This window comes from Polyodon spathula, chromosome 2 (genome assembly GCF_017654505.1).
Source record: "Polyodon spathula isolate WHYD16114869_AA chromosome 2, ASM1765450v1, whole genome shotgun sequence".
NCBI classification, from domain to species: Eukaryota; Metazoa; Chordata; class Actinopteri; order Acipenseriformes; family Polyodontidae; genus Polyodon; species Polyodon spathula.
The window spans coordinates 49,872,516-49,887,026 of NC_054535.1; the positions used below are offsets into that span (position 1 = coordinate 49,872,516).

The window sequence follows — 14,511 nt, forward strand, 5'->3', positions numbered from 1 at the left end:
TAAAGATTGCTGGTTCAACCAAAACCAATCTCTTATCTCCCTGGATGAACAAAAAGCTTTATTTTTATGGGAGATTTGTTGTGCCATAAAGCATATTTTTGTCTTTTGACAAATGTATATAAATTGAATAATTTTTCGTTTACAACTTTTAAAGTTATAACCCACTGTACCGTACCGGTATGATACGGATGGCCCAACACAGTTTACCTGCAGAAGGAGATTTGTTTCCTCTCGGATTGGTGAATCGGATGGACTAATACTGTATAACACAGGAAACTCGGGGGATTGAAACTGAAGATCATTACTTTGCCCAAACACAGGTGTAAATTAATTGGGTTAAAAACGGGTTGAGAGTTAGGTTCAATGTTGTTATGATTTTTGTTTTTAAAGCCACAATTGTTGCCTCAATACGTCTCTAGCGAAGCGGAAACGAAACTGATAACCGTTACATAACAACACAGAAATTCCTAGGAAACTACACGATTCTATTGTACCTACCACCTGCGTCTCACTAGCGCCAGAATCTATGCACAAGCAACAGCTTACTGCTTACGATTCATTAAATGGAAACTCATGTATTATGACAACAAATAGAGACTTGTCGTTTTAAAATGAAACACACCGAACACGCACACGGATTGTCAGAATTATTTGTTTCTGGATCGCAGTCTAATCTCAACCTATATTTTGTTTTCTTTTAGTAAATTGCATTCCTTGGTATGAGCGAGTGTCGGTTAAAATCAGGAAGAGTGAGGTCCGTCTTCTTGTTGTTGTTGAGGAAATGTTATTTCCAGCAGCATGCATCCTGATGGCAGCAGCAGCAGCAGCCCGGATTCCTCCATACAAAGCCGCATCCCCGTTTCTTTACCCCGATTTCTCCTGCCCGCTTGTTTGTTCGGTCTCGCCGCAGCTTTACTTTTTCAGTGTGGCGATCGGGAAATGTCCATAACATCGGTCCTGGTCAAGCTGTTTGTTTACTTCTCTTTCGCCCTGCTCTGCGTCTTATTTGGAACATTTGCCCTCCTAGTAAAACAAAGTCCAACAAAAATAACCAGATTTGACACCCTGAGGAAAAATAAGACACAGACTTTGGAACTGCTATTCATTAAAATAACGGTAAGTTAACTGTTATCACTATATGTAAACCTACATGTGTCTTGTTTAAATTACATGTAAATATATATTTAAAAAAAAAAAAAAAAAAAAAAAAAGATTGTCGACCCGACTACCCCTGTTAATGTTAACAAGTGCGTTTCTGGATTGTGACACTAGTGCAATTAAGTTAAAACTAGCTTCCTGTGGTTTGCATGGATTTATTTATTGCTGTAGATGCATTTAATATTTAATACATGGTTATGTTAGGTTCCTGTAATGAACAGTACCTACACCAGGCCTAAACAAGAAATACGTTATGACCAGTGGGGTCGGTAATGTAAACGGGATGTTATTGATTATATTACTATGCATTTAATATGCTAATCACTGTGCTGCCACAGGTTATATTCTTTGCCAGACAGTAGCAATGCCAACAAGTCTATTATTGATCTAGAGTTAAGAATTGCACATTATATTCCTGCCAAGTTGTTGATCTGATTTTAAAAGCATTTCAGTTACTTTATTGAATAGGCCTACACACTATTCTGACATTAGTCAACGTTTTTGTGATGTGTTTTGTTTTTATAGAAGTGGCCGATTGGCAGTTTCACTGGGAGCAGTGATTTGAAGGAGCTCCCTACAAGGGTTTTGCCACTGATCTCTCTCTTAGAGGCTACCAGTGCCCACATAGCCAATTTATTGTGCCTAATTGTGTGGTGGTTTTAAAGGGAACTACAATAAAACCAAAACAAGCTCATTAACTCGTTTTGTAGTCTTAGCCAAGTTAGATTTAAACCCTGATATTCAGAAGTGAAAGGCTATAGCAGAATTAAGACACAGTCACCCCCATGGCCGACAGATATGGTAGATTGCAGATGGGTTCATTTTTTATCTGGCAAATCCAGTTATTGCTGTACTGCTGGACCTTCCAGTTTGCTAAGCAGGTAGACAGTTTCAAAATGTTCAAGGTTGATGCATCATTGTTTTTGGATGTAGCCCGTGTTGGGATGGGACAAGTTGGTATGCAGTAAACTTCTGACAGTGTGAAACAGGTTATCTAGTAAAATATCAAATGTGCACTACAGTACTTACTGTAGCCTTCTGTGTGTCACGTACATATTTTCCTAATTGGAGAATTGAAGAGATGTCCACAATGCTTTGGAAGCATTGGAAGAAAAGCCTGAGCCTGTTTAGTTGAATTCTTCTCAAGCAATTGACTTCGGTGTCTTTTCTTTTTATATTACTATGAGGCACTACACACTTTGTCATGATGTCAAGCTGAGACTATTTGTTATCGGGACATACAGTGGTATCCGAGATTAACTGGTACTGTATGTTCTTTGTTCTCAAACATGTTTCATGGCAGGGAGGTTGTAGAACAGTTGTGCCCATTTGTATGGATATCCTCTGTTCGTTTGAATAGTTTACCCCTGTGCAACTGCATCAGATTGGCAGAGATATTGAGGGCTACACCTTGAGCTATCCAAACTATGCATGAACATTGGTGATGAGGTGTCCTGCAGGCCATTGTGATACAGGCACTTTTTAATGAAAAAGTTGTAATGTCAAATTTTCTGTTCTCTGATGGTTGCTTTCCATCCTTCATGTGAAATTGAACTTTTACTTTCCTCAGGGGACAGTGATTATAATAAGATGTTGCTGGTTTGTACACTGAACAAAAATATAAACACAACATGCAACAATTTCAAAGGTTTTACTGAGTTACAGTTCATATAAGGAAATCAGTCAATTGAAATAAATTAATTAGACCCTAATCTATGGAATTCACATGTCTAGGAGTACAGATATGCATCTGTTGGTCACAGATACCTTAAAAAAAAAAAAAAAAAAAAGTAGGGGCGTGGATCAGAAAACCAGTCAGTATCTGGTGTGACCACCATTTGCCTCATGCAGCGCGACACATCTCCTTCACATAGAGTTGATCAGGCTGTTGATTGTGGCCTGTGGAATGTTGTCCCACTCCTCTTCAATGGCTGTGCGAAGTTGCTGGATATTGGCGGGAACTGGAACACGCTGTCGTACACATCGATCCAGAGCATCCCAAACATGCTCAGTGGGCGACATGTCTGGTGAGTATGCAGGCCATGGAATAACTGGGACATTTTCAGCTTCCAGGAATTGTGTACAGATCCTTGCGACATGGGGCTGTGCATTATCATGCTGAAACATGAGGTGATGGCGGCGGATGAATGGCATGACAATGGGCCTCAGTATCTCATCACGGTATCTCTGTGCATTCAAATTGCCATCGATAAAATGCAATTGTGTTCGTTGTCCGTAGCTTATGCCTGCCCATACCATAACCATGAAGAGCACACTTCTCCAGCGTGTCAGTGGCCATCGAAGGTGAGCATTTTCCCACTGAAGTCGGTTACAACGCCGAACTGCAGTCAGGTCAAGACCCTGGTGAGGACGACAGGCACACAGATGAGCTTCCCTGAGACAGTTTGTGCAGAAATTATTCGCTTGTGCAAACAAACAGTTTCATCAGCTGTCCGAGTGGCTGGTCTCGGACGATCCAGCAGGTGAAGAAGCCGGATGTGGAGGTCCTGGGCTGGCGTGGTTACACGTGGTCTGCGGTTGTGAGGCCGGTTGGACGTACTGCCAAATTCTCTAAAACTACATTGGAGGCAGCTTATGGTAGAGAAATGAACATTCAGTTCTCTGGCAACAGCTCTGGTGGACATTCCTAGAGTCAGCATGACAATTGCACGCTCCCTCAAAACTTGAGACATCTGTGCCATTGTGTTGCGTGACAAAACTGCACGTTTTAGAGTGGCCTTTTATTGTCCCCAGCACAAGGTGCACCTGTGTAATGATCATGCTGTTTAATCAGCTTTTTGATATACCACACCTGTCAGGTGGATGGATTATCTTGACAAAGGAGAAATGCTTACTAACAGGGATGTAAACAAATTTGTGCACAAAATTTGAGAGAAATAAGCTTTTTGTATGTGTGGAAAATTTCTGGGATCTTATATTTCAGCTCATGAAACATGGGAACAACACTTTACATGTTGCGTTTTTATTTTTGTTCAGTTTAATATACTGTAATAAAGTTTTTTTTACAGCAGTAGATTTATACCCCCTCTCCTGCGACAAAATGGCAGTTATTATTGGCATTAACTAATGAAGAGTCTTGTGTTCACGTATTTTTAGTGTCGCTGACCCAAAGTGTTTGTGTCTAATTTTTGTTTACTTGACTTTGTAAATGTATACAGTAAGTATTCATTCATTTGTTGTTGCCTTGGCATTTTCTGTTTCCTGGAAGTTTTTAGTTGTTTTTTGTGTGACAGTCTTCATTTTGAATTTCAGAGACATCTTTCTGGGCCAGCACTGGAGTCTCAGCAATTAAGAAGAGTAGTGATCTCACACAATGTGGATAAAGCTCTTAAAGAAGGTAGGTACAGTATTATTGCACACAGAGGTTTATTGTAATAACCTTTTTATTCTACAGGAGTCTTCCCCACAGGGATGATTTCCTGTCCCCTTTTTAACACCGCCTACTATAATACAATACAAATGAATTTGTCTGCGATTTATTTCAGGTTTAAAAGTTTTATGGTGTCTGTATTTTGATGTCACTGATTAGATTTAAATAGATTCCTGTATATTACTCTTTCTGTATGGAACTTGCTCATATCTAGTCATTCGCTGTTGCTAAAGACGCCTTCAACCATTTTGTCTGAACGTATAGAAAACGAAGCTGTAATTTAATACAATACAAAAAAAACCCTCAAGACCACCATGTGGAATCATTGTTCCACTGCATTTATTTAAATGGCCAGGTTGTTACTGTTACTGTATTTCTCAGTAACAGAGGCGCTAGTCCCCATCCTTCAAACAGAAGCAGCAATACTGTGTTGGTCTGGCCACAGGGTTGTGTGTGTGGCAACTCTTGGTGTGAAGTATGTGCTATTACGCTGTTTATTTTTATTACAAACTTTTGTTAATTTTACTGACATATGAATATGTGTCATGTGTGCTATGTTTATGCACAACCAGAGTAATCTGTCATTGCAGACTTACTATTTATGGCTGTCACTAAATATTTAGGGCTATTAGTAGGATGTTTTTACAGCACTGCAGTATGAAACACTGTCTGCTTATTATAATCCACTTACTGTGTTTTTTTTTAAATATCAGTTTACTGATTTGATTAAATATTAATTTTATACAGAGAAACAATCCATAGAGGCAGCTCTAATCCCCTCTAGTATGTAACTGTAGGCTGTGTTACAGTAGTTTAATGTGATTAAATTCTTGGCTTTAAACCTAGAGATCTTGGCACTGTACAGTAGATGTCATACGGTATAAGCAACACTTTGTTAGCCACACACACTGCCAGATGAAAATAGTTTCCTACAGTATGCAGTATTTTTCACTTTTTGATCACATAATTGCAAATCATTGTTAATAATGAAGAAAGTCATTGTGGTGAATACTGTGTTACCTGCACAGATTTGAAAGCCTCTAAATGTTACTGCATCCTCTTGCAGCATGAAAAAAGTGTTATAAACAGGAAAGATGCTTGCATGGTACAGGAGCTTCAGTGATCACTAGCAGAATAAAGCAGCTTACAGAACACATCATATCACTTTGTCTTTGAGTCAGAGCCAGTCAGGTTATAATTAACAAGACTTGCACAGCTTACATTCTCAACCTAAAAGAAAAACTGAACGTGGGAGATGAACACTACAAAACCCTATGACAGGAAAGGATTTTATCCCCCCCACCCCCCCCCCCCCCCCCCCCCCCCCCCCCCCACCAAAAAAGCCCTTGAAAGTGGAAAACCTGATGGAGAGACTTCAAGGAGACCGATAAACAGCAACGTTCACTGTGATCTGTGGTCTTTGCATGATAAAGACAAACTGGATTCTATTATTTTAGGTCAGGTTGGATGTAGGTATCGTGCAGAACAAAACAAAAAACACATGCTGTCGACGTGTCACACGAAGGCTTTTGTGGTGAAGTCAGACCCGGAAGAAATAACCCTTAACAAAGGCAAGTATTGAGGTGCGAGACACAGATGCGCTAATTTCTTTATTAAATATAAGTTTTAAACAAAACAAAACACTTGCACAAACAAAACTGCACTTTGGCCAAAACAAATAGACAAACAAAACAGAAACAAAACCAAACCAAACAAGTATCTCACTGGTATAAATCCAGCATGAATAGCAATTGTAAATTATTTTGTTTTCTCTCTACCTCCCAACTCTTGTTCTGCCCCTGAACACACAACCCCTTTCTCACCCGTGATCACCCTATTTATACATCTGTGGCTGGAGCTTTAATTAATCATTTAATCATTTAATCGATTCACAGCTCAATGTTTTTACAGGGAGGAATTTAATTTTCTCCCTGTCACCAGTATTCCACACACACAAACCCACATCCCCGTGCTCACATACCAATATACATTAATTCCGCCCAAACTATACAAAATAAACCCTGTCACACGCCGCCACATATCATTAGAGGTCATGACATAATGCTGTATTTGCATGGTTACAGAATAAAGACTGTATGCCCTTATATACCTAATATATATAATATATTAGGCACACTTATGGAATGTGCAAGAAATGGGTATTGGGTAAAACTTTGTGCAGTAGGTGGAGAGCACAAATCCTATAGTTTTTCTGACTGGTATCTGAGAAAATCCGTTCAAACTGTGCTGTATTGGTGATGGTCCATGTCCCATTAACTGTGAAGAAACAAGTGTTATATATCCAGGCACTCATTCAAACAGCACTGCGCTGTGACATCTTTCTCCTTGATATCTAAAGCCATATTTTTGACATTGGCCAAGTCAAAATAAAGATGGATAAAAATGATTGTGACTGCATACAGGAAAAAACTGGCAAATCGGTTGCTATGTTGGCACCATTAACGTTTATTATTATTATTATTATTATTATTATTATTATTTTTTTTTTTTTTTTGCGACTGTCTTTTTGAGGTTAGGCACTATTGGTGCCTGTATCACAAAAATACTGCCTGAGGCAATCTCCCGCTTTTTGTATGTGCAATATTTATGAATGCGCTATGATGCCGGTGCGCTTCTTTTAACCCTTTCAAGGCCAGGCCCCAAATATTTCTTGCCCTGCCCTTTCACAGCGCTGCCGGGTTTGTTTTTCAATTGCATCATTTAAAACGATCTTTATTGAGACAACAATATTTATGAATGCGCTATGATGCCGGTGCCTTGCCCTGCCCTTTCACAGCGCTGCCGGGTTTGTTTTTCAATTGCATCATTTAAAACGATCTTTATTGAGACAACCTTTTTCTGTTTTTATATCACTTTTTTAAATGTTTTCAAACAAAGTACTGCTGGGACTATTTAAAAAAAAAAAAAAAAAAAAAAAGAATACGTTTGATAAATTTGTTAAAACTATAAACACTAGGTCAGTTCTAAAATCAACTTATTGCAGCTGTCAAAATTGTGCTTTGTAATAAACAACACCTTTGAATGATGACAGCAGGTAAAAATAAATAGCTCTGTGCCTTAATACCAACTTATACCCAGAATGTGGCAATATCCAAATTTCAGGGACAAGTCAGTACGAGTTGGTGTTCTTTGCTGACTGTATGTCTTAAAAATAACTTTATCTCACTGTACCTCCCACCGTGTAAGCTCTGCTGTTGCACACCAACTGCCTTTGTGTCTTGCTTTGATTAGAACCTTAATTCATTAAAGTTTTATTGGGTAATAGATTTGCAAAGTCAGTATTTTCCTAGCAAGCCACAAACAAAGAAATGCCAGATGATATTTGTACTAGTGACATTTAACCACATGTGAAAAGCGCAATATAAATATAAGTTCCTGTCTTTCCTCCCAACCTCTAGAAAATGACCTTGAAAAACAGAATAGAAATGTGTATGTATGTTTGTGTGTGTATGTGTGCTTTTTAATCTTAGTAATGAGCAGCAAAAATACTCTGTCCTTTAACCCTTTGCGGTCCTATGTTGGACCAGGTCTGACATTACAATTTTCCCTTTCCAGTAAAAAAAAGCTGAGAAAACCTTTCAATGGCCGAGTGAAACCGATAGGAGCCGAATGAAGCCGAACAAAAGGGCGTATCTCATAGCCCCATGCATCACAGTAATTAAACACAGACACAAACAAAAGAAAACTGCTTCTGCATCCAGCTTATACTAATAAAATAATGACTTGGGTCGCATTATTGAGGAGTTTGGTGATAAAACGAGTGACCAGGAGAGTATTTATCAGCATGCACGTCTAAAGAGAGGTATGTGAAAAATACAGCAAACAAGGGGTGGGGCTTGGCTGGAGATGCAGTACTGAGTGTCCTTTTAGGATTCAATGCCTTTTGAACCTGTTTTACTCTGTGGGGGGGAAAAAGTATTTTAAAGAGCGCATGCAAAATAAACAGAGCGTGTGAAAATAAATTGGACCTGACGCGTCTGACAAGTGCTGAATAAATGGACTGCTGAGTGTTAAGGACTGTAGCAGGCTATCGTACTGTATGCTAAATAAGGTCTTTGGGCGTTATCTGCTTATTGCCAGCTGATCTGTCGCTGTCCTGATTTCAACCAACACATGCGTACTGTCTGTCGGACATTGAAGCAACCAGTCGCTGTCAAGTGAACCACTGAGATTGAGGAACTGTACTGTACAGTACTTGTAGTTTTTTTTTTTATGCCATGTACTTTTTCATTCATTGAGTATTTCTAAGCTTTATTAGCGGTAGTGTAGCTTTTCTTTGAGCCGGGACTCAGAGGTACTGCAGGGTATCCATAATGTAGCGATGTAGGCGTTTCATAGTCAATCAGGAATGATTCAGCATAGCAAAATATTTAAAATGCATGTACATACTATGTTTGCATTGTGCAGCCGCAGGTTAGTGGTGGGAAAAGTTGAATTATTTGAACTCCAGCTGCAGGTGCTGTATCTGCGACACACTACATATTTAATGCAGTTGGTCTATGAACAGCTTTTGTCACCTTATTCTACAGCGTGGCTACCCAGCTGTGCAACAGAAGTATGAACAGGCCTTTTTTAGAACACGTATGTCACATTGCATTTGTCCTGGACACCCACAGTAATATGTGTTTTATTGTATTATACAGTATAGCAGGGCTAGAAGTTAGCCTTTTAAAGCAGTTGTGAGAATTTGCTGCCTGCCTGGAAAGCAGGTAGCAAAATGGTCTTATTCGGTAGCAGTTTATTCAACTATATATATGTAATTTATAACTACCCTGTTTTAAATAAACTGAATATCCCAAACTGTCACATAGTAGGCCTATATTTAAATCAGAAAGTATTTATCGAAAGCACCTTTTGCTGAGCTAAGTAATGGAACTAATCCAATTCCGTGTCGAAATGTTTTGTTTTATGCTTAAGTTCTGCAAGAATGCAACCTCATCTGTCATCTAAGTATTTCATATGCCATCAGTACAGTTAACCAGGTTATGTTTCACTGGTGCAAAATTATCCTCTTATCTGTCTGTTTACTGGAAATTTGGTAACTAACAAATCATGCACACCTATAAAGCAAAAAAAAAAAAAAAAAGGGTTAACGTGTGGCAGAGCAAGTATTGTGGTGTTTTGGTGGTGGTTGGCAGGGATGGGGTTAATTCCTGTCCCTGCCAAAAACATGTGAGAATGTGGCTGCTCTTTAATAGAATAATTGGTACTAACTGGGGGCAGCCACATTCTATGAAAGGAGAGCCCAGGGCTTCATTAGGAGAGAGGGGAGTTTGGTGAGTTTTTGTTCTGTGTGTTGCTGTTTGTGTTTCTATTCAGTGAAGGTGAATGCCCAGCCTGACAGCAGTTTTTGTTGTGTATATTTATGTACTTTTTGTTTTGGTCCTGTTGCCTTTTGATTTCTGTTATTTTTGTTTATTAAGGTGTGCATTAGCGCTTAAACTGTACATTTTGTGTCTCTGAGTCTCTTTCCTGTCGCTATCCTGTCACAGCCCCGTTATTGTTGAATCCTGCACCGTGTAACCTTATAAATTATAAGGTTACAAACACAACCGAGCTGTTTTGAAAATGAAAGCTAATTCCAGCACGGTACCGCTACATTTAAAGGTTGTATGCAACATGTTACACTAACTGGTGTGCTCATAAATATGTATGCTCCCACCCTGTCTTTTCACAGCAATTTAAATGCTGTACAGTTTTTGAAGAGATTAACTAAGCCATAATAACAGAATAAGGGATATTAACCAAGATTTAAAAAAAAAAAAAAATGCTGGGTTTATTTTTTTAAATAGTGACATTAGTTAGCTATGTGTGTAAATTATAGTTTACAGGAGAGGTACGCAAGGTAGTGAAAACAGATAGATAAATTAATGTACCTCAGGATTGTATTTTGTCTTATTCATACTGATAAAACAAGGAAGCATTTACTTGGATCATGGTAATGTTATAGCTGTTTGCATCCTGTTTTTTTTTTTTCGTAGTCTGAATTTTGATAAAGTAATAATTATCTACCTGTTACGTGTTCATTTTTAGCGTGGGTGAAACCAGGGTTAACAATGTAACAAAACCGGAGCCCATATTCTCCTTGACAGATTAAATTACCATTTTATAGACCCTGAATAAACTTAATTTCCACTTAGGTAATTGCCTGTTATCTTAAAAAAATCACAATGTTTAATTTATGGTCCATAAATTAAACTTCATACCTTGAAATTGTATCCACGTTGTGCTTGTGACAGTATTTGCACTCCACTGTCCAATCCGATTTGCATTGTGAGCCTTGCTCGTATTTACATGGGGCAGAACAGACCGCAGTCATCTACAAATCGGAAAGCTCTATTAGCAATGGTTTCCCGGGTTATGAAGGATAATGTACGTGTTTAAAAAAAACGAATACCAGTAATTTACAAATTATGTATGTGTTCACACGGGTTCGGGCATATAAACTGGTATCAGAAAAATGCTACTGCATTAAAAAAAACAAAAAACAAACAAACAACAACCTAGTAGCAAATTAAGAGTTTTAGGTAGCAAAATGCTACCAAATATACGTTAACTTCGAGCCTTGAATATAGGCCTACATTAAACATTATAGGCCTACACCTACAGTAAATCAAATTAAGAACACAAGCTCTGAGGTGCCCTAATGTTTTGTAGGCCTTGTATACTTGTAGTATTGTCAGTATAGTAAAGTTTAGTGGAATGTGTCCTAATGTATTGAAGCTATATAAATTGTACAAAATAAAAAAAAATAAAAACAGACAATTAAATGAATACCGGGTGTAGTTGGTTTATGTATGTCTAAGTTGATTGCTGTATTCCTGTACTTATGGTTGTGTTGTGACCCTACTATCTAACTTGGAGATTATCCACAAGTCTCAGATAGATGGTTAGATGTTCTTATTGGGTTATTAAAGCTTGTATGACATTATAATAACTGCAGTCCTTGACTGCTCATATGCAGACTGGCAGCCGTTGTGAGCGGACAAAGATATATTGTTAGGAGTTCTTGATTGAAGTAGTACTGGAGTAAGATTACTTACAAGGATTGTAAAAATCTGAACAACCTGTTCCTCCTGAGGCCAGACATTTTTCAGCTGGTCATATGATTTCCTGTGTGCAGAAAACTGAAAGTGCTGTACATTTTGTTTGCAGTTGTGCAATAGTTTGTGTATTAATAAGCACATGAGTAATAATTGTAAACCAAGAATTCTAGGGCAGTTTTCATAGAGCTATAATACAGTTCTGTCTTTTTGGTTTTTATTTATTTATTTATTTATTTATTTATTTATTTATTTATTACTGTGATGGGTATTCATTCCTCTGAGTACAAAAATAAAATAATTATATATATACACACACACAAATACATTTTGGTTTATTGCTGTATAGACAATTCTGTAGGAAGCAGTGCCCCTTGTTTGTGGATAGCTCTAGATTGTAACTAATATGGTAGGAAAGGTGTAACATTTTAAATGTTAACACCATAAAAGCATTTGGGGTGTTACAATACAACAGTGTCACAGTAGGATATCTAACGGGCTACATGTGATGGTCCTGGTGCATAACAAGATCACATGGTCGTTAATGATGGGCCATTTTGTAAAAAGAGATAGGGAGAGTATGTATCCATAGCAAATATGAAACCCACTTACTGCATTCTTTGTTCAAGAACCATTTGGTGAACTACAATGAGCTATGTTGTGCTTTTGGTCTTGTATCACAATGCAAATCATAATTACAGTACCTCTATTAAGATACAATGCATGGTGTAAAGAAAGTATCACAATTAATTGATACACAATGAACCATTATACCTTTAAAAAACATCCTGTAAATATGAATCAAGAGACAAACAACACTTTAAGCATCACTATTAACATTCCTTTGGTCAATATATCTGACAGATTAGCTATAGCTTAAATATCAACTCCGCTAATGAAAATGCTCAGCAGTTGTTAAACAGCTTCTGCCCTCCCCCCCCCCCCCCCCCCCCCCCCCCCCTCTTGTATACAAATCTTCCATGTATTACCTTCTTGGTCTTGTTCTTTTGGGTTTGTGACCAGCCACACCTTCTGTGACAGGATGCATGTGTGCCTTGTTGGCTTTTTTTAAAGGAAACAATTGGTAGCCATTTCATTAAAATGTGATTTGAGAAACTGTCAACATGCCTAGCGATGAGTCTGCTTCATACTGAAGACAGATGCGATGTTAGCTAAGAAATTATACTGGATGCAAATGATTCTTCAGATGTGTAGTGGCTGTTGCTTTATATTATGGGACCTAATTTTTTTCTTCTTCTTCTTCTTCTTCTTCTTCTTCTTCTTAATCTTCTCATAATAATAATAATAATAATAATAATAATAATAATAAACTGTGTAACACAATTTTTGTTCCTGGGTAGTAAGTGTTATTTCCTAATTGCTAATTCCTCAAAAGTATAGAACATGGCTATTATTCCCCACAAACTTTGCTTTTGTGACCAGGACAGTGATATTTCAAAATATCACTATTTCCAATGGGAAAACGGGCAAATGTGTGTCTTTTCGTTCACATAGTCAGAAAAAAACAACATATGAATCCAAATTAACATGTATTTATACTAAAGTAATACAAAAATTACTACAAAAGATTTAAAAGTGAGTAGTTTTTTGAGATTTACGATTATACTGTAAATGTAAATATATCACTGTCCTGGTCACAAAAGCAATGTTTGTGGGGAATAATAGCCATTTTCTATACTTTTGAGGCATAAGCAATTAGGAAATAACACTTACTACCCAGGAACAAAAAAAAATAAAAAAATTGTTACACAGTGTAATCTGGGATCCTACTTTTCCACAATAAAAACAACAACGTTTTCAGATAAAAGTGTGTTATTCCGCAATAAAAATAAAAGGCTAAAACTGAGTCCCCTCTGTCACTTAGATACTCAAACAGTACTATTGAATAACACTGAACAGAGGAAGTATTTATTGGTACACTTTTAAATTCTAAGGAAGTTGCAGTGCCATCAATCAATAATATAAACAAACTTTCCATTTTACTTTAAGCATTACAAACATTTCTGTGTAGTAATAATAAAAAAAACAAAAAATAGTATTCATATTAGCCTTTGTCATATGGACGGCTATTGCCAAACTTATTTGTCCCACGTGTCATCCAGTTCCTATCCAGTTTTAAATAACTTTAGCATAACTGAGGCAGAGGTGTTAAAGGGACTAGGAGCTCTTAAAATAAACAAATCCCCTGGGCTGGATGAGAGCCTCCCAGTAGTACTCAAAGAAATGAAAGAAGTAATTTACAAACCGCTAACCAAGATCATGCAGCAGTCTCTTGACACGGGTGGAATAAGGTACTGGAAAATTGCAAACGTAATACCGATCCACAAAAAGGGAAACAAAACTGAACCAGGTAACTACAGACCAGTAAGCCTGACTTCTATTATATGCAAACGTATGGAAACTATAATAAGATCCAAAATGGAAAATGACCTATATGATAACAGTGTCCTGGGAGACAGTCAACATGGTTTTAGGAAAGGGAGATCGTGTCTAACTAACTTGCTTGATTTTTTTGAGGATGCAACATCGATAATGGATAATTGCAAAGCATATGACATGGTTTATTTAGATTTTCAGAAAGCTTTTGACAAAGTCCTGCACAAAAGATTAATTCTCAAACTGAACGCAGTTGGGATTCAAGGGAACACATGTACATGGATTAGGGAGTGGTTAACATGTAGAAAACAGAAAGTACTGATTAGAGGAAAAACCTCAGAGTTGTTGTGGAGTGTGGTAACCAGTGGTGTACCACAGGGATCAGTATTAGGTCCCCTGCTATTCCTAATCTACATTAATGATTTAGATTCTGGTATAGTAAGCAAACTTGTTAAATTTGCAGACGACACAAAAATAGGAGGAGTGGCAAACACTGTTGTA

General features: G+C 37.7%; 1 protein-coding gene across 3 annotated transcripts in view; it reads left to right on the top strand.

Moving 5' to 3' along the window:
- Positions 1–277: 277 nt before the first annotated feature.
- The window catches only part of LOC121297615 (sorting nexin-25-like), a 73,693-nt gene continuing 59,459 nt past the window's right edge, over positions 278–14,511 (top strand). For 2 of the 3 annotated variants that reach the window (XM_041224062.1, XM_041224080.1), the window contains exons 1-2: positions 279–1,116; positions 4,432–4,516. In XM_041224062.1, coding sequence (XP_041079996.1) covers positions 799–1,116; positions 4,432–4,516 — 403 coding nt within the window. In that variant the 5' untranslated portion in view covers positions 279–798. Of the gene's footprint in view, positions 1,117–4,431; positions 4,517–14,511 lie in introns of all 3 variants that reach the window. The other variant, XM_041224071.1, reaches the window with a different exon arrangement.